The sequence below is a fragment of the Pezoporus occidentalis genome, unplaced genomic scaffold, assembly GCF_034315485.1.
Source record: "Pezoporus occidentalis ecotype Australia unplaced genomic scaffold, CSIRO_AGI_Poc_V1 ctg2, whole genome shotgun sequence".
Lineage (NCBI taxonomy): Eukaryota > Metazoa > Chordata > Aves > Psittaciformes > Psittacidae > Pezoporus > Pezoporus occidentalis.
In genome coordinates, this window is record NW_026913855.1 from 21,335,530 (window position 1) to 21,359,710 (window position 24,181).

General features: G+C 54.3%; 1 protein-coding gene across 3 annotated transcripts in view; it reads right to left on the minus strand.

Annotated features, from left to right (window-relative positions):
* Positions 1-24,181, minus strand: part of AGAP3 (ArfGAP with GTPase domain, ankyrin repeat and PH domain 3) — a 134,223-nt gene that overhangs the window by 87,900 nt on the left and 22,142 nt on the right. Inside the window, exon 1 of one of the 3 annotated variants that reach the window (XM_062618170.1) lies at positions 7,164-8,019. The exons of the other annotated variants lie outside the window; for them this stretch is intronic. Coding sequence (XP_062474154.1) covers positions 7,164-8,004 — 841 coding nt within the window. The 5' untranslated portion in view covers positions 8,005-8,019. Of the gene's footprint in view, positions 1-7,163; positions 8,020-24,181 lie in introns of those variants that run through there. 3 annotated transcript variants of the gene reach the window in all.

Genomic DNA, 24,181 nt, shown 5'->3' on the forward strand with positions numbered 1-24,181 from the left:
TGTGCACCTTGCACTCTCTCTGCTGTCCACCAGTATCTCCTGTTTAGCAGAAGAGGACACCATCTGCTGCACATGTGGCTGTGAAAAGCATCTCACCTGCAACAGGAGGAAGGCAGCCAGCTGCAGTGGAAGGTCCCACAACGCCCCAGTGATTGATCCTGCCCAGACCACCCAGCAGAGCCAGCTGTAACGATAAGGTGTTCTATCCAAAGCATTTCAGGATCGAGATACCCCAGTGTAAATGCTCACAGAGGTAAGGGTGAGCCCACTCTTATTCCAGTACCCAGGAGGGTAAAAGCAAAAGCTTACAGACTGTGTTACCAAAGGAACAGAGACCAAGGTAGAAGTGGCCTTGAACTGAAGCCAGTCACAAGATCCCTTCACAATCACCTGGAAAAGTTACTGAGAACAGACCTCAGTTCCCTCTGTGGCTGCTTCCAGAGCACTCCCTGAAGACCATGGGGAGAAGCTTAGCTCTGGTAGACAAAAGCAGGAAAAATGCCTTTACCTGCAGCAACCAGCAGCCTGTAGCATCTCCTCCTTCCCCAAACAGCAGGCTCCAGAACTCACAGAAGTTTCTACTGCACCTGAAGGACCACCACTACTAATCACAAATCCTTGACTTACACCATTCCCACAAGGTACTCAAGACCACCAGCTAGCCCAGGAAGGCCTGAGGATCTGGCGCACAACCCACTTTCACATGTCAGCCTGGGGTTCTTGCCACAACAGTCTTTCAAATCTGTCACTGTTACTGGACCTCGGTGCATTTTACATTCCCCTGCTCTGCCCCCAAAACAAGCCGACCACCCCTCTCTCCTCACGGAAGGGTGATGCCCATGCACACCACACTGACGCATGGGTGACCCACACCTAGCCCCGATGCGCCCATTCACAGGCCCCAACATAACTCATCCGTCAGCTCCCACATCACCTGAAGCCCCGCAGCCTGCAAGGATGCATACGTGGCTCCATCACTTGATTTTCAGCTCATCGCCCAGCACAGAGCCCTCCCCACAGCCATTTCCCTGCACTTGCTCTCCTCCTCCACCAGCAGCTTCTCGCAGGAGCAAGCACAGCAGCCGTGTGCGGGTGACACCCACAGAGCTGTCAGGAAGGCACCTCGAGAGCAGTTTCTCAACCACCCAAAACAGCCACAGGCCAAGTACCTGGCTGCTGAAAAGCGCTGACACAACTCGCTGTCAGCTCGTCCACCCCGGGCGCTGATCCTTTGCTACCAAAATGCAACATAAGGCAATTTCCTGCACCTCATCAGTGTAAATCCTGTTAGTGCAATATTGTACGCTCTGAGTGTCTGTGCCAGACCAGTGCAAGGAAGGTCCAAGTACACACCTGCAGGAGATTGATTTGGGTGTGAGAATCCCCCCTCCAACAATACCGTTCCCCTCCCCACCACTGCGCAAGCAGTGCAGGGGGTGGCAGCAGCCATTCAGGCACCATTCCCCACTGGAAGAGGCACTAGATCCCCATCTTCTCCTAGGGAGGAACATCGACCACTCGGAAGCACATATCAAGCCACCAGTGACCTGTCCTGATCTAATGAACTAACTGAAATCCAGGCATCAGCAGTGCTGGAGCTTTGGTACGAGTTTGTTTAGCAGAAATTGCCTCCAGCTGAGGTAACATCTTAATGAACTCCCTCATCATCAGGGTTCACGTAGGCACCGGGGAGTAGCAATACACTTGACCAGCTTCTCTGCTTGACTGGCTGCATCACTGTTTTTTCACATTAAAACACACCCCCAGTCACTTCCTCCCTCTTCTCTTTGTTATTTAGTAATACAGAAGAAACCAGACCATGAGTGCTGTGGCTGAACATCTTCCCCAGGCGCATCTGACCTTGAAAGCAGAAGCAGTGGACTCACAGCACCACCTGCACACCAAGAGCCTTAGCCCAGGCAAACAGGGGCCTTGGCTCCAGGACACAACCACAGTCTGACCTGTCCTGGAAAACAAAGACTCAGGTCAAGTTTGTCACTGCCCAAAAGCTTCTGCTCATGGAGATTTTCATGCAGAAGGTGGCAACCCATATGGAAGTTTGGAAGTTACAGTGCATAGAGTCCCCGCTGTGAAGGGCAGCAGATATGGACATAAAGAGGGTATGGACATTAAGCAGACACCCTACATAGCTGATGTCCCTCAGTCAGCCACTCATCCTGGACACCTTCAGTGCCCTCAGACCAGACCACAGCTGTGGGATGGGCAGTATCACACACAGGAAGCAAGACCAGAACCCTCCATCTCAGAGGCTGGATACAACAGGCCCCTTCACCTCTACCAACAGCATGGTCCCACTGCTGCCTGTATCCATGTGCTGCTGCAAAGCTGGGAGCAGGAAGGGGCTGGCTGGGCAAAACTGACTGCTCACCCAGGCTGCTCCCTTCATAGGATGAAGCATAGCAGGTTCATCTACCTTACGCTTCAGAAGCGCTAGTGCCAGACACATTTGGTCTCCACACACAGCAACTAATAATTAACCGACTCATTATCCAAGCCACTGCGGAACTGACTTGGACCCTGAAACCCTTGACAGTAAAAGCAGCCTTGAAACCAGGTCAGAGGCTGAGCATACACAGCGGTGCACACAGAGACCACGTTCCAAAGTACCCATCTGCCCGCACACGCAGATAAAAGGGCAGCAGAGTGCGACATGCCTGGGCAGAGCCACCTCTTCCTGGCCAGGCTCCATAAACCTTCAACCCTGGCAATGCTGGCAGGATGAGAGATTTCTCCAGGTCATGGACCAACATGGCAAGGCTAGCATTCCCGTCACAGGATTACCCAACGTGGACACCCTGTGTACGACATGGCCTTAGCAAGGATTACCTCACCACATCTCTAAGTGCTTTGCAGCAGTGAAAGGAGAGGATCTTTCCCAGAGGATCTCTGGGAAAACAGATCCTCCAGCAATCACAAACTGCCACTCTTACTCCTTAGAACATAAGCGGCAGCAGCTGGTGCCGTCAGACTACATATGCAATGCAGGGCACAGATTTTAGCCATATATTAAGCCTCTAGCACCTACTACTTCCCAATCCACATCTGAATACACACAGAGCAAAGAACTGTACTGAATTCTGCTCTGATGGCTGACCAGAGTCTGCTGAAAGGGACAACCTAGTACAGCTGGTGATGTGAAAGACATAACCCATCACCTGCCCCACACCAGTGCTCTGTGGGGACCTTCCTCACCAGTAAAAACCTGTTCCAAATTTGTTCAACCTCAGCTCCAGCTGTTCAACCTCACAAGCAAAAGCAGGTTAAGATGAAAAAGGTGCTGGTTTTTGAAGCTCCCTCTTCCTACAGATGCTTGTAGACTGTAATCAGAACACCTCTGCAGCCACTGCACACACCTCAGATCTCATCCTGAGGATCAGACCGTTCAGATCAGTGTCCCAAAAACTCCTTCCTTGATACCTGCCAGACTTCCCAAGTTTTTCTGAAGCGTGGACACCAGACTGGATTCAGCATTCAAGGCATGGTCTCTAAACCCATCATGGCATCTCTGCTTCTCAGCAATGCTCCCAGCTACGCTGAGGCAGGTACCAACAAGAGATGATGCATATCATTACCCACTCAGTTCACTATGCAAACTTCACCTTATTAATGTAAAAACACACCCCTCGTCTCCCAGTAGTCTTCTCTCACACATGCCCTATACATCAGTGCCCTGTGTGGCTAAACACCAGAGTAAAGGCAGTTACCTTAAACCACCTTGGAAAGCAGGGCATCTTTCTTGGGAGAGCGGAATGTGATTGTGAGAAACACTTTCTGAGCTGTCGGAGATGCTGCACCCATTGTATGGTCCCGCTATGCACAGGGAAAACTCCAGTCCCAAACCAGCTCAGTTTTTCCAAGCGTGTGCCCATCAGAAGGCTTCTTAGAACTGCACCAACTGATACCTTGATACCTAGAAATGTTCCTTTGAACCACCAATGATGGTTATTTGTCATCAGTCCAAACTGGCCAGAGTTTGGTTTGACTTTGTTCTCTAAGTCCACAGGGCTCTTTGCCTTCCCTTGGTGTATTAACACCCCTTGTTAGCCGCCATCCTGCTCTTTTAAGTCTTTTTTGGCTAACGAACTCTGTGCTCCCATGATCAGCCCTCCCTGTGCAGAGTTCCAGCTGAAACCCACCATGGTGAATGAACATGGCTTACACCAGCGTAAATGGAGTTACCTTAAACCACCTTTAGAAAGCACCTTTCCTGGGAGAGGGAAATGTGATTGTAAGAAGGACTTCCAGAACTGTCAGAGATGCTGCACTCATTGCATGGTCCCTCTATGCACAAGGATGGGGGAACAGCACTGAGACCATCCTCCTGGCTCTCTGGTGGGGATGGGCTTTTTAGTCCTTGGGTATATCTACACAGCAGTGTGCAGGGCTGGATGGGTATCTCAGCTTGCTATGAACAAAACCTCCAGGTTCTGGAAACAGGGTAGCAGTGCTGGCTTGGATCTCTGCCTGGACTCATACATCCAGCTTTTCCAAAGAGCTGATAACCACAACTGCAGCTGCACCCCTCAGGAGGGCATGTTGGGACTCTATCAGCAGCTCTCCTAGGGCTAAGGTGGGCAGCAATAGCACAGAGAGCATCAAAGCTTTTGAAACTTCGAGAAGGTGTTAAAACACTCCTGGCCTGCCAACCCGAAACAGGAATGGGGCAGAGATCTCCTTGAGCTCCCTCTTCCAGCAAGCCCATGTTGGAGCAGTATTAAGGGTGTGCGCCTCCAGTCTACGACATCCTGGCTTCAGAGGCTCACAGCTCCCACCGGAGCGAGCCAGAGCTCATGGACCAACATGCTGAGCGAAGAGACAAGGGGAAACTGCACATAAGGTGGGACAAGCAACAGCAGCTTTGCTCTGCAAACCTCCCTGCTCCTTCTTCACATCTTGTTGAGCCCAGGAGGACATTCGCTGTGTACAGAAGCCTGTATTGCCTGTACTGGGTACCAGGCAGGCAATGGCAAAGCAGTGCTCTGAAGTAAGACCAAACCAAAGCATGAACTTGGCACCTCCAGCAAGCAGGGCCTGGTCAGCCACAATGAGCCACAGACCCTGAAGCAGGTCAGAGAGGCCATCCCCAAGCTTGGGCCTCCAATATGAGCCATGGTGGCAAACGCTAACCACCCTGACAAGCAGCAATCTCTAGCTGGCTCCAAGCCCCCTCCATTGCTCCTCAGCAAAGCCTCAGAAGGCTCCCCAGCAGATCATCGAATCACAGAATCAGCTGGGTTGGAAAAGACCTTTAAAGATCACCAAGTCCAACCGTTAGGTCAGGACTGCCAAGTCCAGCACTGATCCATGTCACCGAGGGCCTCATCTACATAGTTGTGAACACTTCCAGGGATGGCAATTCCACCACTGCCCTGGGCAGCTTGTTCCAGTGCCTGACTATCTATTTTTCCCCAATATCCTCTGGAGCCTCTTGAGGCCTCTTCCTCTTGTTCTTGGGAGAAGAGACCAGCCACCTCCTAGCTCCAACCTCCTTTCAGGTAGCTGCAGAGAGCAGCGAGGTGAGGGGCAAGGAAACCACCACAAGCCCTCAACCTCAGCTACTCCCCTGGGAATGAGGCCGCCTGGCCTGCTGCTGCTGGCGCAGCTCCTGCTGGAAGCCACTGGCAAGCAGGAACAGGCCCCCTGCCGCACAGGCAGGGCCCGGCCCTCCCTGCCCGGATACACCCACATTCCCCAGCCATGAGCGCAGCCTCCCCTCGCCTGGGAACCTCCCGCCACCCAGCCAGCACCCAGCACCCAGCCCCGGGCACCCCAGCCAGCAGCAGGCCCCCCGGGAGGAGCACACGGCAGCAGCAGCACCCTGTCCCTTTGCCTCGAAGGCAGCCTCGGCCACCCACCCAGAGCCTCCAGGTCTTTCCCCAGAACACAGCGAGCCCTGGGGATGATGGGAGCTGGCAGGAACAAGCCCCCTGAGCTCCTTGTGTGGCAGCAAGGCTCAGGCTGCCAGCAGCACTGCTCCTCCACTGGTCCTTGGAGCCCAGCCATCCTGGACAACATCCTGGGCACAAAGCTGCTCCAGCAGCCGCTGCCTGGGGAGCATGTGGATTCCTTGGGGAGCCTACCAGCCCCATCTGCCCCTCTGGCACATGAGCCAAGCCAGGGAGCTGCCTCCAGAGCGCCTGTGCTCCAGAGCAGAGTGATGGAAACCTGAAGAGGCTCGCAAGGGCCTGAAAGCGGCTGCTTTGCCTCCCTGAGCGCAGCAGGTCCCAGCCAGCCCAGCCCCAGAGCCATGTGTGCACACCAGTGCTCAAGACCTTCAACGCCTATGGATGCTGTTCTCGCCCTCCAGACCCCGCCCAAGGACCCGACAGCCGCTTCAACTGCCAGTCCCTATCACATTGGTGGACACCCAGTCGAGCACAACCATGATCCCGAACACACACTCCTCACCTCCAACTGGCCTCAAGGCAGACCCCGGCAGCACCATCGACCTGACAGAGCCTGGTACCAGGGAGCTGCTTACATGAGGGAGGTGCAGGCACATTCCTATGCTCCACAAAACCCACCCTTGCTGCTCCGCACCTCCACTCTGGCAATCTCCCAAACAGTTCAACCCTTGCTCTGGAGCCCACTAACAGGACCCCTCCACCCCTCCCAAGCAGCTTCAGCTCCTTCTGCTTCCCAGGGATGCAGCACACAGCTGAGCTCTCCCTGCCCTTGCTGGTATACCACTGGGGCAAAAAAGACCTGGGACACGTGTGCTCAGCTCCCAGGTGTTCAACCAGCAAGAGAATCCAGACACTCAGAGAAGCTGTGGCTGCCCCATCCCTGGCAGTGTTTAAGGGCAGGCTGAACAGGGCTTGGAGCAACCTTGTCTAGTGGAAGGTGTCCCTGCCTGTGGCAGGGGGTTGGAACTGGATGGGCTTTAAGGTCCCTTCCAACTCAAACCATTCTATAATTGATCACCTCCAGCTAGCCACGCTGCAGCTCCTTCAGCACCAACAACAGTGGTGGTGCCCACGGCTGCTGGAGCATGGAAATAGCCCCATGCTACCTTGCTACAGCCAAGCTTTGTTAAGCGCAAACCCCAGCGAGCTGGAACAGGCCACAGCCACACATCCCCACAGACCCCACAGGCGCAGGGGGGCTCTCGCCAGGCCAGAACCACTCCTGTGCTCACTTACCCAGTGCTCGCAGCGGACCACTGCCCAGGAGGACAGGCTCGGCACCACCGTGGGGGTTATTGGGGCACACGCTGCTGGTGCCGCCGCGCTCTCGCCTTCGGAAGCGGCTAGTGAGGAGTTTCCAGAGTCCACCGGGCTGCCCGGGGTCGGTGTGCAGCCTGCCCCCGACCCTGGCCAGCTCTGGATAGAGCAGGTCCCGCTTGCTGGGGCAGGTGTGCAGGGAGCTGGCGTCCCCCTCGCTCTTGGTGCGGAGACGCGCAGGGCGCAGGAGCCCCCCTGACTCCGACCTCCGCAGCTCGTGGCCCCGTCGCAGACGGAAGCTGAAGCTTTTGCGCAGGGAGCTGAAGTTCTTCCTGGGGCCGGGGCTGCTCCAGCCGCTGCCCCCAAAGAGGTTCCATCGGCGGCTACCCCACAGGGAGCCCCCGCGGAGGAAGCCAGGGCTCTCGGCGGTGTGCGGCTGCCGGGCCGAGGGCAGGAAAGTCATGCTGCTGGGGCGCGGGCGCTGCGCCCCGTCGGCGCCGTCGAGCAGGGACGCTGTGCCCTCGCCCTCACACTCTCCCGCCGGGTCGGGCTTGCGGGGCGAGCGCAGCCTGAAGAAGTCCAAAAGGCTGCCGCGGGCCCTGGCGGGGGGCGGCGGGGGCAGCAGGGCCCCGGCGGCCAGCCCGTTCCCCGCCGCGCAGAAGCTCTTGGGCCGCCGCCGCTGCTGCTGGGCGGCTTTGAGGGCGGCCTGCACGGCGGGGACGCCCTGCAGGTCCAGGGACTCGCAGACGCTGACGGCGCGGCGGGGGCTCGGCCGCGAGGGGCCCCGGCCCGCCTCGCTCCAGCGCCAGCCCTCCGCCATCGTCAGCTGCGGGGCTGCCCCATGGCCCCGGGCCCCCCGCCGCTCTGGGCCGCTGCCGGTGCGGGCGGCCGGCCCCGGGGAAGCGGCGCAGCGGGACCCCGTACGCCGCCCGCTGCCTGCCGGCTCCCACGCCGCGCCGGCATGCCCGGGCCGCGCTCCGGCGCGCCGCCAGCGCGGGGCTGGGCCCGCCCCGGAACGGGGCCGCAGATGGGGATGGGGCCGGGGCCGCCGCGCCCGGCCTCGCCCTCCCCTCGCCGCCGCGGGCACCGAGCCCCGGGCGAGCTGGCGCTGCCCTTCACCCGGTGCCGGTACAGGGTGGCGACTCTGCTGCAGCCCCGGGGCAGGGCCCTGTCACTGCCTGGCCGCTCGGTGCTCGCAGCAGCAGCCTGCACTTTGCAACGGGGAGCGGCGGCGCTTCCCGGCCGGCCCGCACCCTCCACGCCGCGGTGCTCGCCGCCAGGCCCGGACCCTGTAAAGGCAGCACCGAGCGCCGGGCAGAGATGCCCTTGGCCGCCCGCACCGCCCGGCGGGGCCGGTAACGGTCAGGGTCAGGTGTGACCCAGGAGCGACTCCCCGCCGTCGCGGTGCAGGGCTGGCAATGTCCGCCAGGGGGCGCGGCGCTACAGCTCGCCGCTATCGCCGGTCGCTCTCCCGCGGCTCCGGGGGGCAGCGCCGGGGCCCCGCGGCGCCGGCACCGAGACTCACACACGCACACACACACGTACAACCCGGGCGGCCCCGTCCCCGGCAGCAGCGGAACCACCTCGGGCGGAGCTCGGCCCCTGGCTGGCTCCAGAGCAAAGCCTCTTCCTCCATCACACCCTCCATGGCTCAGCTCTGGTCCTCCTTCCAGGCCGCTTCTTCCAGAGCCCCCCACTGCAGCACCCGCTCTATCTCCTCCCCAGCCGTTGCTGCCTGCAGCAGTCCACACAGGGCCTCCTCCTCCCTTTTCCCATTGCATTTTCCCTTTCCCTGGCTTTTCTCCCTCCCCCTCTGCGATCCCTCTGGAGAGGGGATAAAAAAGATGCTTGACTCTCCCTTGATTTATTTTTCACATTACTTTTATCTTTATGAAAGCCCTGCCTGCTAAACCAGCCTTCTGCCTCTCAAGGCCTCTCCAGGAATGTCTTTATACCAGCACCTCATTTTCTCTCTCCTTATCCAGTCTTTACTGCCTTGACTCTTCCAGAATCCCACCATCTTTTTGGACTTGCCCTCTCTTCAATCCCTCATCCTCCTTCACAGTATGTCCCCATCTCCTCCAGTTCTCTGTGGACGCACCCAGGCCCAGTCATTGCCCACGGCTAAATCTCACCTCAACACGAGGCACCACCAGGTTCAGCCTTTCCCCCTCTTCCCACGGCACAGCCAACACCTCAGCCAAGCCCCATCCTCTCTCTCCTCCATCCTCCCCTAAGCACACAGGTTCCACTATCGCCTCCCCTTCCACCATCACCCTGTGGCATAAGCAGAGCCATCACGCAGCAGCCTCCTCCCTGGCTAGAGGTCCTTCTCTTCCCTGGACTCGCTGGCACCTTCCAGACAGTAAAACCTGTACACCCTAGCAGCCACAAAGTGCTGGGCACACGGAGCAGCTGCCCACTCCGAGGAGCAGCTCACAGGTGCCTGTCCCCACACTCTGTCAGTGCTTCTTGGGCAGTAGATGGGCGCATCCAGTTCCCCTCCCTCCCAAGCCAACGGGCACCAGTGTCTGAATGTGAGCAGAAGGCGCCTGACAACCCGCCAAAGCCATAGCTCTGCCATCTGTGCCAGGGTCACAGGAACACACGAGCCGCCAGACTGGATCCGACCCTAATCCACATCATCTGCTGTCCTGTCTCCCAGGAGCAGCCGCACTGCAGAGGAGCAAGGAATTCTGCAGAAAGCAATTATGAGGGAATGTCTTCCAAAGAGCACCGAGCACCAGATGAGCCTGGCTGCGGAGACCACGGTGTCTCTGCCACCGGAGATGTCAGAACTGATCGCACAGACGTCTGTCAGGAGCGCTCCAGACACAGGTAACCAGCCCGTGGGCTGGGAACCAGACCAGTAACCTCAAAAGCTCCTTCCCATCCAAGCTTTGCACAGATCCGTGCTCCCAGGGATTGGAAGTTTCTGCTGTAATGAAGTGGGACCATCTATATTCATCCCTTCCCAAGATCCTGGGTTTAACTTTTCCTCTGACAATGCCAGATGGTACACCTTCTATGTGAATCTCATCTTTTTTAAACATTCTGGCAAGTTCTGGGCTTTCGATATCACCGAATCACAGGAATATCTCCTGGAAGAGACGATGTACCACACACTCCGCTACCAAGGCGGGACGAGACACACGTGGATCACCCTGACAGGCGTCTGTCTGACCTGTCCTTCACAGCCTCCCTGAGCCAACTGCAGCACTGCACCATCCTCACTGCTCGCACTCCTCCTCCCACAGTCCTGTCCGGATCCCCCTGCCTGCACACAATGACAATTACTTCTGCAGTAACCACACAAGCTGTGCAGGAGAGAGGCTTCATTCTTCCCCACAGCCTCAAACGTACTGGGAAACAGACAGCGTTCCCTACAATTCTCAATGTCTCCTTCCCTGTCCCACTGAGGATTGCATTTTAAAAGCTATTAGTGTTTTTAATGCATTCCCTTCAATCCTCTACACTTTGTCTACTACCTTTTTCTAAATGCAGTGCCAGAACACGGGCACAATACTCAGCTGGGACCTCCAGCAGCACTCAGAAGAAATACACGTACAACATCCATATGGCTACATCCCAAGAAGATATTGGTCTTTACTACAGTAACAACATAATGGTACTTTTATCTAATTAGCCTATTACGAGGCAAAGGTTTCCACATGCTACATACATTGATTTGATCCCTTTGGCATTATTCCTACAGAAAGAACAAAAGACATAAAATAGAATGAAACAGAACCTCAGACACAACATGTGGGGGCAGAAGACTGCAGGGAGGGTGCTTACACCAAAAAAAGGTCTCAAACCCCACCAAATATCAACAGCACATGAGCTTCGGCTGGCTCTTCAACCAGTATGGCTGAAACAGTGATTGATGGAGGAACTCTTCTGAGAATGAGACCAGGAAACCAGAAACCACCAGTGTTTAAAAACTGCCACCAGTGTTTAAAAACAGCCACCACTGAAATATGCCCCACACACCTTTAAGCATCTCTTAGGCAGTTTACTCTATGACTATACCAGGTTTGACTGGTGCTGTGTGCGTATCTAATGCAAATGGAAGGTTGCAACTCCACCGCCTGGTGGGAAGGCGGGTGCTGGAGTCCCCTGTGCCATGCGGAGCTCTGGAAGCAGACAAGCTCCAAGAGCTAGGATGTAACAGGGACATTGTGCTTTTGCAATCTTGACCCAGGGCAGGTGCCTCGGGACAGAAGCAAGTTAGTCTCTTACCAGTACTTTTATGAGTCACACTCATGTTCCAAATATTATGGCAATGAACATCTGGCTTAGATTAACAAAAAGCCATGAGAAGCTAAACAACAGCTGCACTGGAAGACAGTCCCAAAGTCAGGGAACTTTCCACTGCTGGCTGGTCCCCAGTAAGGAAGCTCAGGGTGGAGCCCTGAAATGGAAAAGGAGTCTGAACCGTGACTGGTCAAACGCTCCACTGCGCTCCTCCAGACCTAACTGGCACTGGTATTTCTGCTCCAGCTGTCTGCAGATCCAGAGGTTTTGTTGCAAGGGGACGTTCAGCCTGGAGGATGGCATGGGTGCATTCACTGTCCCACCTGGGTTTGAAGGTGCTGTTGCTCTGCAGAGGGCCCCAAGACTGGGAGACCCACTGCAGCAAGCCACATGGGCAGCACAGAAGAGGGACTGGGACTGCAGCATCTGAGAACACTTCAGCAGTTGGGGATGGAGGGGGAGGTTCTCAGCACAGACAGAACTGCAAATTCTCAACACCCTGGCAGCATGCAGATGCCAGCAGCAGACTAGGACTGGACAGACATCAGCCAGCCCTGGGGACCTACATGCAAGCACACTGCGCCTGCAGTGGGGCCACGGGCTTAGTGCCACTGCCCAGGCCAGGCTGTGGGATGCCCAAGGACCGCCGGCACACACAGTCCAGCCAGACCTATGTGATCTCGGCGTGAGGCTGGAGCAGCAGAGCAGGAGGGCTCCATGCAGTGCCACCGGCTGAGCCCATCCGCAGCTGCAGGAGCGCCCCGAGCGCAGTGCCAGGCCCGCGCCGGAGCTGCCAGGCTCTGCAGACCAGCTCCAGCCGGCTCGGCCGCGCACCAGGAATACTGATGAGGCTCTGCCCAAACCGGGAGCATCCGGGGCCGCGGGCTCCGCTGCCTGGACATGGGGTGCGCAGCGCCGCAGCCCCGCGTCACAGCCCCGCTGCCAGCGCGTCAGCAGCGCGCCACAGACGTCCTTCGGGAGGCGGTGGTGAGGGCAGACCCCACAGGAGGAGGGCGAAGGAGATGGAGGCGTTTCCCCTGACCCCGAGCAGGGGACACTGTCGAGAGCTGAGCTCAGCCACAGCCAGGCTGTGGGCTCTGGATGCTCAGCTGCAGGGCTGATCATCCAGCACAGCCAGAGATGTAAATCACAACAGCTCCACTGCGATAACCCCTTCTGGTCACTACAACCAAGCCATTCACAAGAGACAACATCCCCACATCTCTACTGAGAAACATGCAGCAGTCCCCTGCAAACCCCCAGGGTCTTAGACTGGAGAAATGAGGCACTGCTCCACATCTGAGCTCTGGTAAAGCCCTCAGTTCCCTGCCCGTACCTCCCTTGCAGCCCTGGAGCTCTGGGCTTGCCATGGCCTCTTGAAGAGAGACAACTCGGAGCAGGCTGGTGCCTACAGTTTCCATGGTGAGAGAAGAAGCAGGCCCAGCCAGCAAACAGTTAACAAAAGCCAGGAAGTAAACAGAAAAGGCACATGAGAGCCTGATTTCAGCATCAGCTCTCTCCCTCCTCCCACACACGCTGCACACCCCCAGCTCAAGTCCTGCCTGCAAACCTGCCACCTCTGATGAGGAAATTACCACCTTCTCCCCACTGGGATTCACAGTGATGAGGCAAAACCACCTCCTTCCTACACACCATGAGGTCATGCCCATGTCACCCAAACCACCCCATACCACACACACGGGACACGAGCGCTCTTGCCCACCAAGGGAAGCTGAGCACCAAATCCCTGCCATGCTGCAGACCCCGCAGCCCCATGCCAACACACACTACAAGACAGATACAGAGATGGCTCTTCCTAAGCCACTCCATACCCCAGTGCCACAGGGAAGCCCTGGAAGGTAACACTCTCAGATGTAATCTCCCTGGCTATCTTCCTGGTGTAATAGAAGATCAAGGCAGCAATCATTTTGCTCATTAAAACACCCCCCAGGCACTTGTGCAAGCAGAGATGTTAATATCAGTGTCCCGACTAAGTCTCAGCCTCTGCTTAGCTGCAGTTAAGCTGGTACCTCCACTCCAAGCCAGCCTCACCAGTGCTGGTACCAGGCTGTTCCCAAGCTGTATTTACACAGTAGTCCTCTGTGCTCCTCACCACTGGAGATGCTCAAGCAATGGCTGCAGGTATGAGCAATGTGATTAGGCTAGGTACTGTGAAATACCCTCAGTATTTTGAAATCCAAAGACAAAAGCCCATGGGAAAAGTTGGGATGAGGACTAAAGGAGACATCTTCATGTCCTCAGGCGCAACCCTTGCCCTGCCTTTGCAATCCCTTCCATAATCACAGAACCACAGAAAGGTTTGGGTTGGAAAGGACCTTAAGATCATCCAGCTCCAACCCCCTGCCATCTGCAGGGATGCCTCACACTAGATGATGTCGCCCAAGACTGTCCAGCTTCGCCTTGAATGCCACCAGGGATGGAGCATTTAACACTTCTTTGCCAGCCTCTTCCAGTGCCTCACCACCCTCACAGTAAAAAACTTCTTCCTTACATCTAACCAGAACTTCCCTTCTTTAATCACAGTTTACAACAGCAAAAATCCTCTAGCTTATTCCAGAGCAGCAGAGGAAGGAGAAATGAAGAAGTCTCCCAAGGAGGGAGCTGCACAGGGAGCAGCTCCTCTTGCTGCTTCCCCATCAAGCAGTGGGCCCAGGGTGGTGCTTCCCAGCCTCACTGGCCAGGATGGGGCATCAGGACACCCACACAAGGCACTGCGTGAAGTGGGAAAGGAACAAAACCCTTCCTGGATACCAAGAACCTCAAAAATCAGAGAGTCCTGCCGCACAACCAGACAAACCATGTCTTTCACACATGACTGCACCACTGTCACCTCCACACGCCCTATGGATAAGGGACATTGGTAGACCTATGTGAAAAGCTCCCACCCTGCCAGGTCTGCACTGACTGAACAGACCCATGTCCTCAGGGCCTTATCGTTCCGTTCCACGTGGCATTGCTCAGACACCACAAAGGAAACACACCGGAATTACAGGAACAGCAGACACCGGCAGACGGTAAGAGTGGGAAGGCACTCTGCGCTGCAGGAAGGAGAGAAGCCCAGAATCCCAACGGGGATGTTCCCAGCAGAGCTTCCCAAAGCTATCTGACACCAGCCCTTCTCTGGAAAACAAGCAGAACAACTACTCTGTAAGAAGCCATGGAAAGGTTCTGTCCTCCCCTCTTCCCTCCAGGCACCTGCTCAAGAACAAGAGAGGAGGTAAAGGAAGTAGTTTTGAAAAACAAGCTAAAAAGCCAGACTGATAACAATCTCAGATGCTCACATGGAACTAAGCATCCCAACAAATGCCTTCAAATACCATTTTACCTCACAATTCCACCTTGTCATGCTCCAAAGGAACAGCTCAGTGACTAAGAACATCAGCACACAAAGGCAGAGATTGTTTTGCCACAGACAACAGAGTCAGCGGTGAGAGCAGCATTAGTAAACTCTTCTGTATCACACCTGGTGCAGGGTTATCACAACCCTCTAGCCCCTAAAGTTCTCTGGGAAAGAGAAAAATCAGCCTCCTTCCTGCAAAACAAACCCTGGGGAGTTTTAGTTTAAATTCTCTCCAACAAGTGTTTTAGAAAAGGAGATGCAACTCTCAGGATGCCAAAGAATGCAGATGTCACATAGCATACAAACCGAACATTTACAACATGGTATCGATGAGAATACACATTTCATTAAACCCACTCACATCTTCAGCTGGTGCAACAAGGACCTTGGAGCAAGCCAGAGCCAGCCTCCAGCCTGCAGCACTGCGGCATCCTGCAGCACGTGCCGAGCCAGAGCCCCCGCTCCAGGCTGGACAAGTGTAGACATCTCCTCCTGCTCCCACCTAGGTACAACTGTCCCAGGCTCCAGCACCATAAGCCTGGAGGCAGGATTCCTGCACAGGTCTCCACCAGCAAGACAGCATCTCCTCCCAGCCACATGTGGCTCACTCACCAGGGCACAGGGCAGCTCCTTTGATGATCCATGAATGCTAACAGCCAAGCTCAGTTCTAATCTCATTACCTGACTGCCCATTACTGAGCTCAACTTTAGATGGACATCCAAACATGCACCAAGCCATGTGATCATGAGCCCCAGCTGACAGAAAACTTTAGGTTATTTGCAGAACATGAACTTCAGCAAAACATTTCGTATAGTGAAAAGGGAAAGACATCGCTAACATGAGAAAGGTGGATATTAGTGCACCGTGACGTTTTCATCTACAGATTAAACAGAGCAAGTACTTCAAGGGCATGGACCTGCCAACACTGAACTTTCAGTACCTCTGGCTGCTTGTATCACGGAAAACAGCTGAATTTTTCACTGCAGTGTGCAGGCTGTGACCCAAAACTGCCTTCATGTCCAGGACACAGGAGGTGGCAAACACGATACTGGTGCTGCAAAGCAGGTTGGGGAATCCTGGGAACTGCAGACCAGTCAGCTAACATCCATGACAGGAACATCAGTGAAAACTACAATGAAGAAGAGCAAGCAGAGGCATAGATACATGCAATCTCCTGGAGAAGAATCAGTAGGGATTTTGCCAGCAGCAGTCACACCTCACTGAAAGACATCACCTCCTCTGAATGGTGACCAAAACCATCTGAACTCCAGAGATGTTGCTGGTCCAGCTGCACTGGGGACATTCAGCAACAGCCTGACCAGGTCCCTCCACCTAGTGCTTTTGAGTTTCTCTGGAAGAAGGGGAGTGGGCTGAGGAGCAGCACTGGGATTCAAAGACAGCCATGTCCATGGAGCACAAGACGAGCACCCTGACAGCACAAGCAAAATGTGGGTGCTGAGGCAGACATTCCTGCCCAGGCACAGGGCCCTTGGCTGTGACGGGCAACTTGGCCACAGCCAGATGTGTAATGGCATGGAGAAGGAAGTACAGGGAATGAGAGGGAGAACCATATAAAATCCATGCTTTACCCTCACCTTCAATGCCATGTTCTGGTCCCAGCTCAGCAGAAACACAAATAGCTTCCATGAAGCAAACAGAGAAAGATCTATCAGCCTAAGGAGAAGAAAGCTAAGGGGGGGAGGGTAAGACTCCCAGTCCATGATTTGATCTCCAGGGCACAGGTAAGAAAGAGAATCTTCCAAGAGAGGAACTGAGGAAGGTCAGATTAAACTGACAAGTTTCAAAACAAAGGGAGGCATTTCTTAGGATAGGATAGGATAGGATAGGATAGGATAGGATAGGATAGGATAGGATAGGATAGGATTAGGATAATGACTAGACTAGGCACACCATGCTGCCAGGCTGTGGACTCTCTGCCACAGGGCGTTGTGGATACTCAAAGTTTACCCAGTTCTAAAGCAATTAAACCAAATCACAGAAGACAATCTAACCAGCACTGTAAGATGTGAACCCTACCACTGGCACAGGAATCCCTCAGCAACACACCACTGGATGCTGGATCAACTAGGAAGGTATTACTGTAAGCTCATCTTGGTTTCATCTGGTTCCCGTGACATTTGCCTTCAGCCATTTTCTAAGAGGAGATGACGCTAAACTGAACTTCAGTCTGAATCAGCATAATCTTCCTCAAACACACCCTTGGTTCCTCTGCTCACCTCATAACCAATTTCTGCTACCATTTCCACCAAAGTCCTCTTCTCCACAATGGGCATCATTCAAAGGCTCCTGGAGGAAACCTGTGCCAAGCCTTACACCAGGACACTGCTGTCTGCACATCACATACTCTCCCTATATAGCCTACGGCGTCACTTGGCATTTTGATGCCAAGTGCCACTCTAAGTCTCTTGCTTCAAGAAATCCCAAAGCCTAAACCAGCCCAGACTATGGCCTCAGAGTGAACGGTGCAGTACAACTTGAAGGGAAAACAATACCAAACAAGAGGAAATTCCCACTGCGTTTTATTAGCCTGGCACTCTAAGCACACTTTCTCTGTAAGCCTGGGAGCCTCAGACTCAACAGCTTCCAGGTAATGAGTTCCTCAAATACCTCTGGCACTGGGGATCATCCTTTCCTCACAGCAGCAGAACAAGGGGAATGGCTTTAAACTGACAGAGGGGAGATTTAGATGAGATCTGAGGAAAAAGTTCTTCCCTGTGAGGGTGGTGAGGCCCTGGCACAGGTTGCTCCATCCCTGGCAGTGTTCGAGGCCAGGTTGGATGGGGCTTGGAGCAACCTGGTCTAGTGGAAGGTGTCCCTGCCTGTGGCAGGGGGTTAGAACTGGATGGGCTTTAAGGTCCCTTCCAACCCGAAGCATTCTGGGGGTCTGTGACAATGATGACTTTTCAAAGGACGTCAGAGAGCAGCCAGCACCCTGCTGCTGTTTGCGGCTGGCAGGGAGAGGAGGTGACAAACATGGGACAAAACACACATTTAGCTGCGCTCTGTTTTTTAATCCCACTTTAGTGTAATCACTACCGGTGTTTTAATTAAGATGTTTACCGTGACAGCCTGCGAGCAGACACTGACCGCACTCAAGAGGTAACAGTTATTTTGCAGATCAGCTCCTGGGCTCTCAGGAATGACCAGCAATGATTCAAGCACCAATGGAGCCTGCACCATTGCTCCCAGAATGGGAAGAATAACCCTGCTTTCTGGCTAAATTGTAGCTCGTTAATCAAGCCTTCTGCAGTGGCAACTAGCCCAGCCTTTCATGGGCTTCCCTCAGTGGTTTCTAGCCCTAAAGCAGCTCTCTTCCCAGCCAACTAAATAAATACAGCAAAACCACCACCAGTGAGGCAAAAACAAGAACGCCCCCAGCCCAAGTCTCAGCCCAAAGCTATATGCAACATTTCAGAGACCCATCAAGTGCCAGGACACCTCCAGGGGCATTCCTACATTTCTCTGGGGCATCAGGGACGGAAGGGACAGGCAGGTGTTGCAGAGGCAACAGCCTGGCACAGCTCTCCAACAGGCAGCAAGTGGCTCAGGAGCACCAGCAGCCCCCCAGCCTGGTGCTTTCCTCTTCTCTCTGCACCAGTCTGGCAGCCAAGAAGCTTGGAGAGCAAACACAAATGCCTCTAAACCAGTGCCCACCCCATGACCCCCGAACCAAACCTGCACTGCACTGCACTGCACACCAAAGGGTGCAAAACCAGCCTACTGTCAGCAACCATCAGGGGCCAAGGTCCTTGACTCAGCCCTGGCTGCTGACCCTCCCTCTTTAGCAACCCCAGCAGTGCCCCCCTGACAGGCAGTGGGAGAGGGGGGCTCAGCAGCACCGGCCAAAGCTGCCCCAGCCAGGGCCAGCCCCACAAGGAACCCAACTTATCCATGCAGAGCTGTGCCACCAGCCAACCGGTGGGTACAGTATCAGGCTGAGAAGAACGCTGGGACACAAGGAATATGATCCAACCCTCACCCACCTGCCTGCGAGGTGATCTGCAGACCCATCGTTGTTCTATGGGGCTGCTGTCTCACCCAAACGAAATGGATCTAGCACTGAAGGGGATGATCTAACCACCCAAGAGCAGACAGCTACAACACGAGGAAAGGAGGTAGCCCTCCCTGTGAGCCCCAGTGCCCCTTTATGCCCCGCACAGCACCCAGCTGCCGATAACCTCCACCGGGCTGGTGGGAGGGGACCCCGCAGACACTGTCCCAGATGGGCTGATGGGGCCATCCATGGTTTTATCCTGAGCTCATGATAATCCTTAATCACCCGTGGGCTGCAATGCAGCAGCAGGAGAGGAGCTCCGTATCCTTACACTGATGGAGTGCTTGGGAGCTGGACACCATCACCAGTAGATGAATGAGAAGCTACCACAGGCAGCACCCAGAGAAAGACCAAAATGGTACCAAGGGCCCTCCAGCTCTTGCAGGTGAGCTCCCTTCACAGCATCTCATTTCTAGCACAGCTTAGGCAAGTGTATCAGAAGGTAACTGAGATTCAAGGGGTAGAGCTCAAGAGGCAGCAGCACCCGTCCTGCTGTTGCCCACACGACCTTACCTGGGGCCTGAGTGCACGTTTCCATCTTGAGTAAGGCAGTGCTTTGTGGAAAATATACAAGCACATAATTAAAGGCTGCATCAAAACTCATATGCCAAAGAGCCCAAATTAGGATATAAAATGTAAATTTTCCCAAGGTTGGCTTTTGGAGCCAAAGTAATATTTGCTGGGTTTTAGTGCAGTTTCCTTGCAAGCCATTTTGTATGCCTTTTTGTTTTATGTAAAAAAAGATTATGTTTCATCTAAGTGTACCAACCCTTTTCACACAATCCAGACAGCTTGAACTACAGAACTGTAGAACCATGACACAGCTGCTGCCAGCTGAGCTGCGGATTTGGATGCTGGTCACTGGATGGAGACTGCAACCCAGGAAAACTGGTGATGCTGCTAGAGCCCCCCAGGTAGTGTGCTCCTGCTTTATTCCCTGTACACACACCAGCTGCACCAGCCACAGTGTGCCAGGAATTCCACCCAAGTACCTCCACTCCACTGCCTGCATCCCTGCTCTGCAGCAGCACTGCTCCTGCCTGATGCCGGGTGTCCAGCCTGTGCTCCTGTGGCAGGAGAGGCTCCATAGTGTGTGGGTCAGGCCGAGCACTCAGCAGGCAGACCCCTGGAGCAGCCCCACCATGCCATTCCTCTCCATCAGCACATACCATTACATGCACCAGCTCCCAGGCAAGCAGAGCTCTGTCTGACACATGCATTTCAGATTCCTCCCCAGGGCCTCTGCACAAAGACCAAACCATCATCAGATTACAAGAAGAAAACAAAATGCAAGCCACACACAACAGGGGGTGCTGGCCTCCCACCTGCATTCCCATGTTCTCACAGTCCCCCAGAGGCTCCTACTACAACCACAGATCCCTCAGCCTGGGGATGGCTCATGCTCCCAAGGGAAGCATGCACCCAATGGTCCCCATGGGAGGGAGCAGCCTCCACGTTGCTCTGCCCCATCTCACACCCGCTCTGCGAAGTCCCAGCGGAGCCTGACAGGTCCCTGCTGCCTGACCGCAGAACTGCACACAGGAAGGCTTCAACCACACTGGCACCCATGTGAACTTCCTGTGCGGTTGGGGCAGGAGGTGACAGCTTCGGGTGCCCCTTCACCGTGCCAGAATTGGCTGCTGTTTAGCAGGGAGGACACCAGGATAACCAGCCGTACCAAACCATACGTTGGGCCAGCAAGAGGAACTTGCTGTGTCTGAGATTCCTCTTCGCACAAGCACCCCATGCTGCTGGTGCCTTGACAGTCCCACACCAGCCACCCAAAATATCCCTGGCATCCATGCCGCAGGCAGCACACAGGACATCCTCTGTCCACTAACCTCCCACCAACCTGCTTCAGGGACCGGAGAGAAGAGATGAAACCCCTGAATTACTGCCCTCACCTCTCCAAAACACGTGTCTTATTTGCAGACAGCATCTTTCAACTTCAGCCTCTAATCATCCGTGAAAGGAAGGGATTGCTCCCCTAATTCCAATCAAATAACCTCTCAACAGTCTCTGTGACACAGGAGGGCTGCTCAAGTCCCCTCCTATGGGTACCTGCCACAGGCTGGCCACTAACTCATGAGTCTTTCTCAATCCCCCTGATTTCCCAATGCTTTTCCGCTGGTGTGCACACAGCAGAACCAGGCACTGTCCCAGCCCAGCCTCTACGTCTCCCACCAGGTTCCCTACAGATAATCACACACACAGAGAATCCACACTAGCCCTTCTGTCCTCAGCACTGCATTGGAAGCTCATTTTCCACCAAGAAAAGAGCCCAGTTCCTTACATCTCCCCAGCCCCTGGCTCTCCAGGCAAGTCCCTCCCTCTCCTCCACCAGATTCATCCACGTCCCTCACTGCTGGGATTCCTCCCTGTTTTACCACTTTACATAATCTTTATTCATTCAATTACCATTCTGGGTTATTTTTTTCCAGCAGCCAATATAAATGCTTAATGCTACAAGGTGAAGAACAGCTCCCACAAACCCCATCACACACCTAACTGCTCAGATACCAGTTTTATTTACAACTACTCACCGAGGTCCTAATTCTTACTCCATTTTACTGGTTTCACATTGACCACAGACTCGTTTCTCCATCAAAGTTCACTCTGTCCTAAACCAAGTATCATAAAGAAGTCTAAACATCTTATTTCATTATTAATACCTGTACCTAATCACCCTGTGCTCAGGAGTTGTCATCAGCGATATGGAACACAAATCCCATCAAACATGCTACTTGGCAATCATTTCCCCTCCTTTAATTCTTCATTAATTCAGACTGTGCCAGCCACTGTGCTCTTTCCCAGGGATCGATATCAGGCTAACTGTATCATAAATACCTGAGTCATCCCATTTATCCTGTTAGAGGCTGGCACAGCATTAGCCAGCTCCAGTCTCAGTCATCCTCTCATGTGGGAGCCACCAAGAGGCCAGAGACCACAGAGCTCTGCAGCAGCTCCCCAGGGCTCCTGGCTGCAAGCTACCCAGAGCCGGGAATCTTCAATACCTGATTTTGGTAGCTGCTGCCCAACACTGAACAGCCATTCCAGGGAAAGCATTTCATTTCCCCAAACACAGGATGGAAATGCTTATACTGCATGGCCACCGACAACCCATGCACTTTAGCCAGCCATGGACCAACACTGTAGTTAAAAAATAAACCTCATAATTCCTAATTGCCACTAACCAAGCTGCATGCAGACTGCTGCTCGCGTCTTATTCCTTCAGTTCTCTCACTTGCAGTCTTGGCTTACGTTCCATAATATCAACTTTTTCTCCGTTAACGATTAATTCTGTGACAGTCTTAATTGTTCAGATGTGCCACCTCTTTTGTATGCCAGCCTGAATTCTGAAACAGCGCAGCCTTCTTCATTAATTGTGGGCTTTGGGTGTTTTGGGCACAAACAAGACATTCTTTAGAAATGAATAATTATTGCTTGCATTTGCTATTTATGTTCTTTCCCCTAAGTACTTCGGCTCATTATTTATTTATTTAGTTTAGCTCTGTGACATCAACCCTTCTAAAACAAACAGTAACCTGTGAGTGCCGCACAAACACCATCACCAGAAAGAGCACTGCATCCCTGCTCAACCATTACGGAGGGAGAAGGAGTCGGGGAGCTGCACTGTGAGGGGAAGGAGGGGAATATCCTGCTCTCCATTACCCATCCGGGGATGATCCAGTACTGAGGACAGGGCTGGCTGGATGGCTCCACAGAGATCACTTTAGTGGAGGTGCAGCAGGAAACACTGCTGGGAACCTCCTCCAGGAATGCCCAAGGCTGGCACTAGACTGGTACACTGGAAACACCACAACACCAAACCTGGCAACTTTGCCATCCACTGTGCAGTGCTGCTCACATCTAAAACTGCAGTGTGATCAGAGCACCAGAATATTGTCTGGCATGCGCAGACAGATGCAGTGCAGATGCAGTGCAGCAGCGGTTCCTACCTCCACCTGCTGTCTTTGTATCTCTTTCAATGTGGTTGGTGCTGCACTGTTCTGGGGCCAAGCTGGGAATGAACAGCACCAAGCCACCGAGGCTGGAGGAAGAGTGATACCAGGGAGGAGTGCAACCACTTCCCTATGACAGAATGCTTCAGAACAGCATGGGGGGGTGGGGGAAGGAATGGGGATACCCAGGGCTGGATGCTTGCCCTCGAGGAGAGGCTGAGGGAACAGGGCTACCTCAGCCCAGAGAAGAGCTGTTTTCAGTTCCCCATCACTCCCTGCGGTGCTGGACGCGGACTGAGCCCCGACCCTTCTTTGAGCAGGCAGGCAGACTATGGCAAGCATCCAGGCAGGGTTGGCATCACAGTAAATATTGCTGTGCCACTCAAGGGTCACAGTGAGCCATACTTCAAAGACTGAGCCCCCCCCCCCATTCCCTGCATCTGCCCTCAGCTGCCCTTCAGCTTTCCAGCGCTGTGGGTGAGGACTGAGCAAGCACACCAGCTACCTGCTGCCTAGAGAGATCACTGCAAAATTCAGGAGCTCTGGGTACTGAAGCACTTACAAAGGCAGGTGTGGATCCTTACACTCAGAGCTCCCCTTTTCCCTGCACTGAAGCCATCAGAGCAAACACACATACAAATACAACATTCGCTCCATCTTTAAACATCTTTGACATCCAAGGTCTCCTTGGCCAAACAACAAATCCTCCCTGAGCCAATGAGCTGCACCACAGGCTCTGGTGCAGGCTGGGAAGTCCTTAAAGCAGGAGAGATCTGCAGGGAGCCACTGCTCAGCTCTCCCTGTGCCTCCACCACCAAAACCTGCTCCTTGTGTCAGGGAACAGCAGCACCAGAGACCACAGCATGTTCCCCAGGGCCGTGGCTTCCCTCCTTGGGAGAAACCTGGGCTGAAAGGATGCACAGCTCTTGGAGAGGGCACATAAAAGCCACTGCAAAGGAACCGCAGTGGTGGTAGCACCTCCAGGACCGGGGTCCAGCACAGAGCAGGACCCAGCTGCAGGTCCCATAGCACAGCACTGCCGGAAGAGCAGCAAACAGGAAACCTGCCCTGGCCTCGGACACGCAGAGGAACAGCCAGCTGGTTGAAAGGAACTTCAGAGAAAGAATAAATTACATCAGGCTCAGACAAAAGGCTCTGGTTCACAGAGAGACCTTTGCTTGGCCGGATGGACGGAGCGAGTCTCTTGGCAGGCAGCACGTCCTCATTCTGCTGCAGCTCAGGCTATGGCAGCCCTACAGCTTCAGGAAGAGGAAAGTGCTAGAACAAGTGCAGTGTTTGCAGGTAAGCATGGAAAGAACAAAACCACCAAAAGAAAAAAAT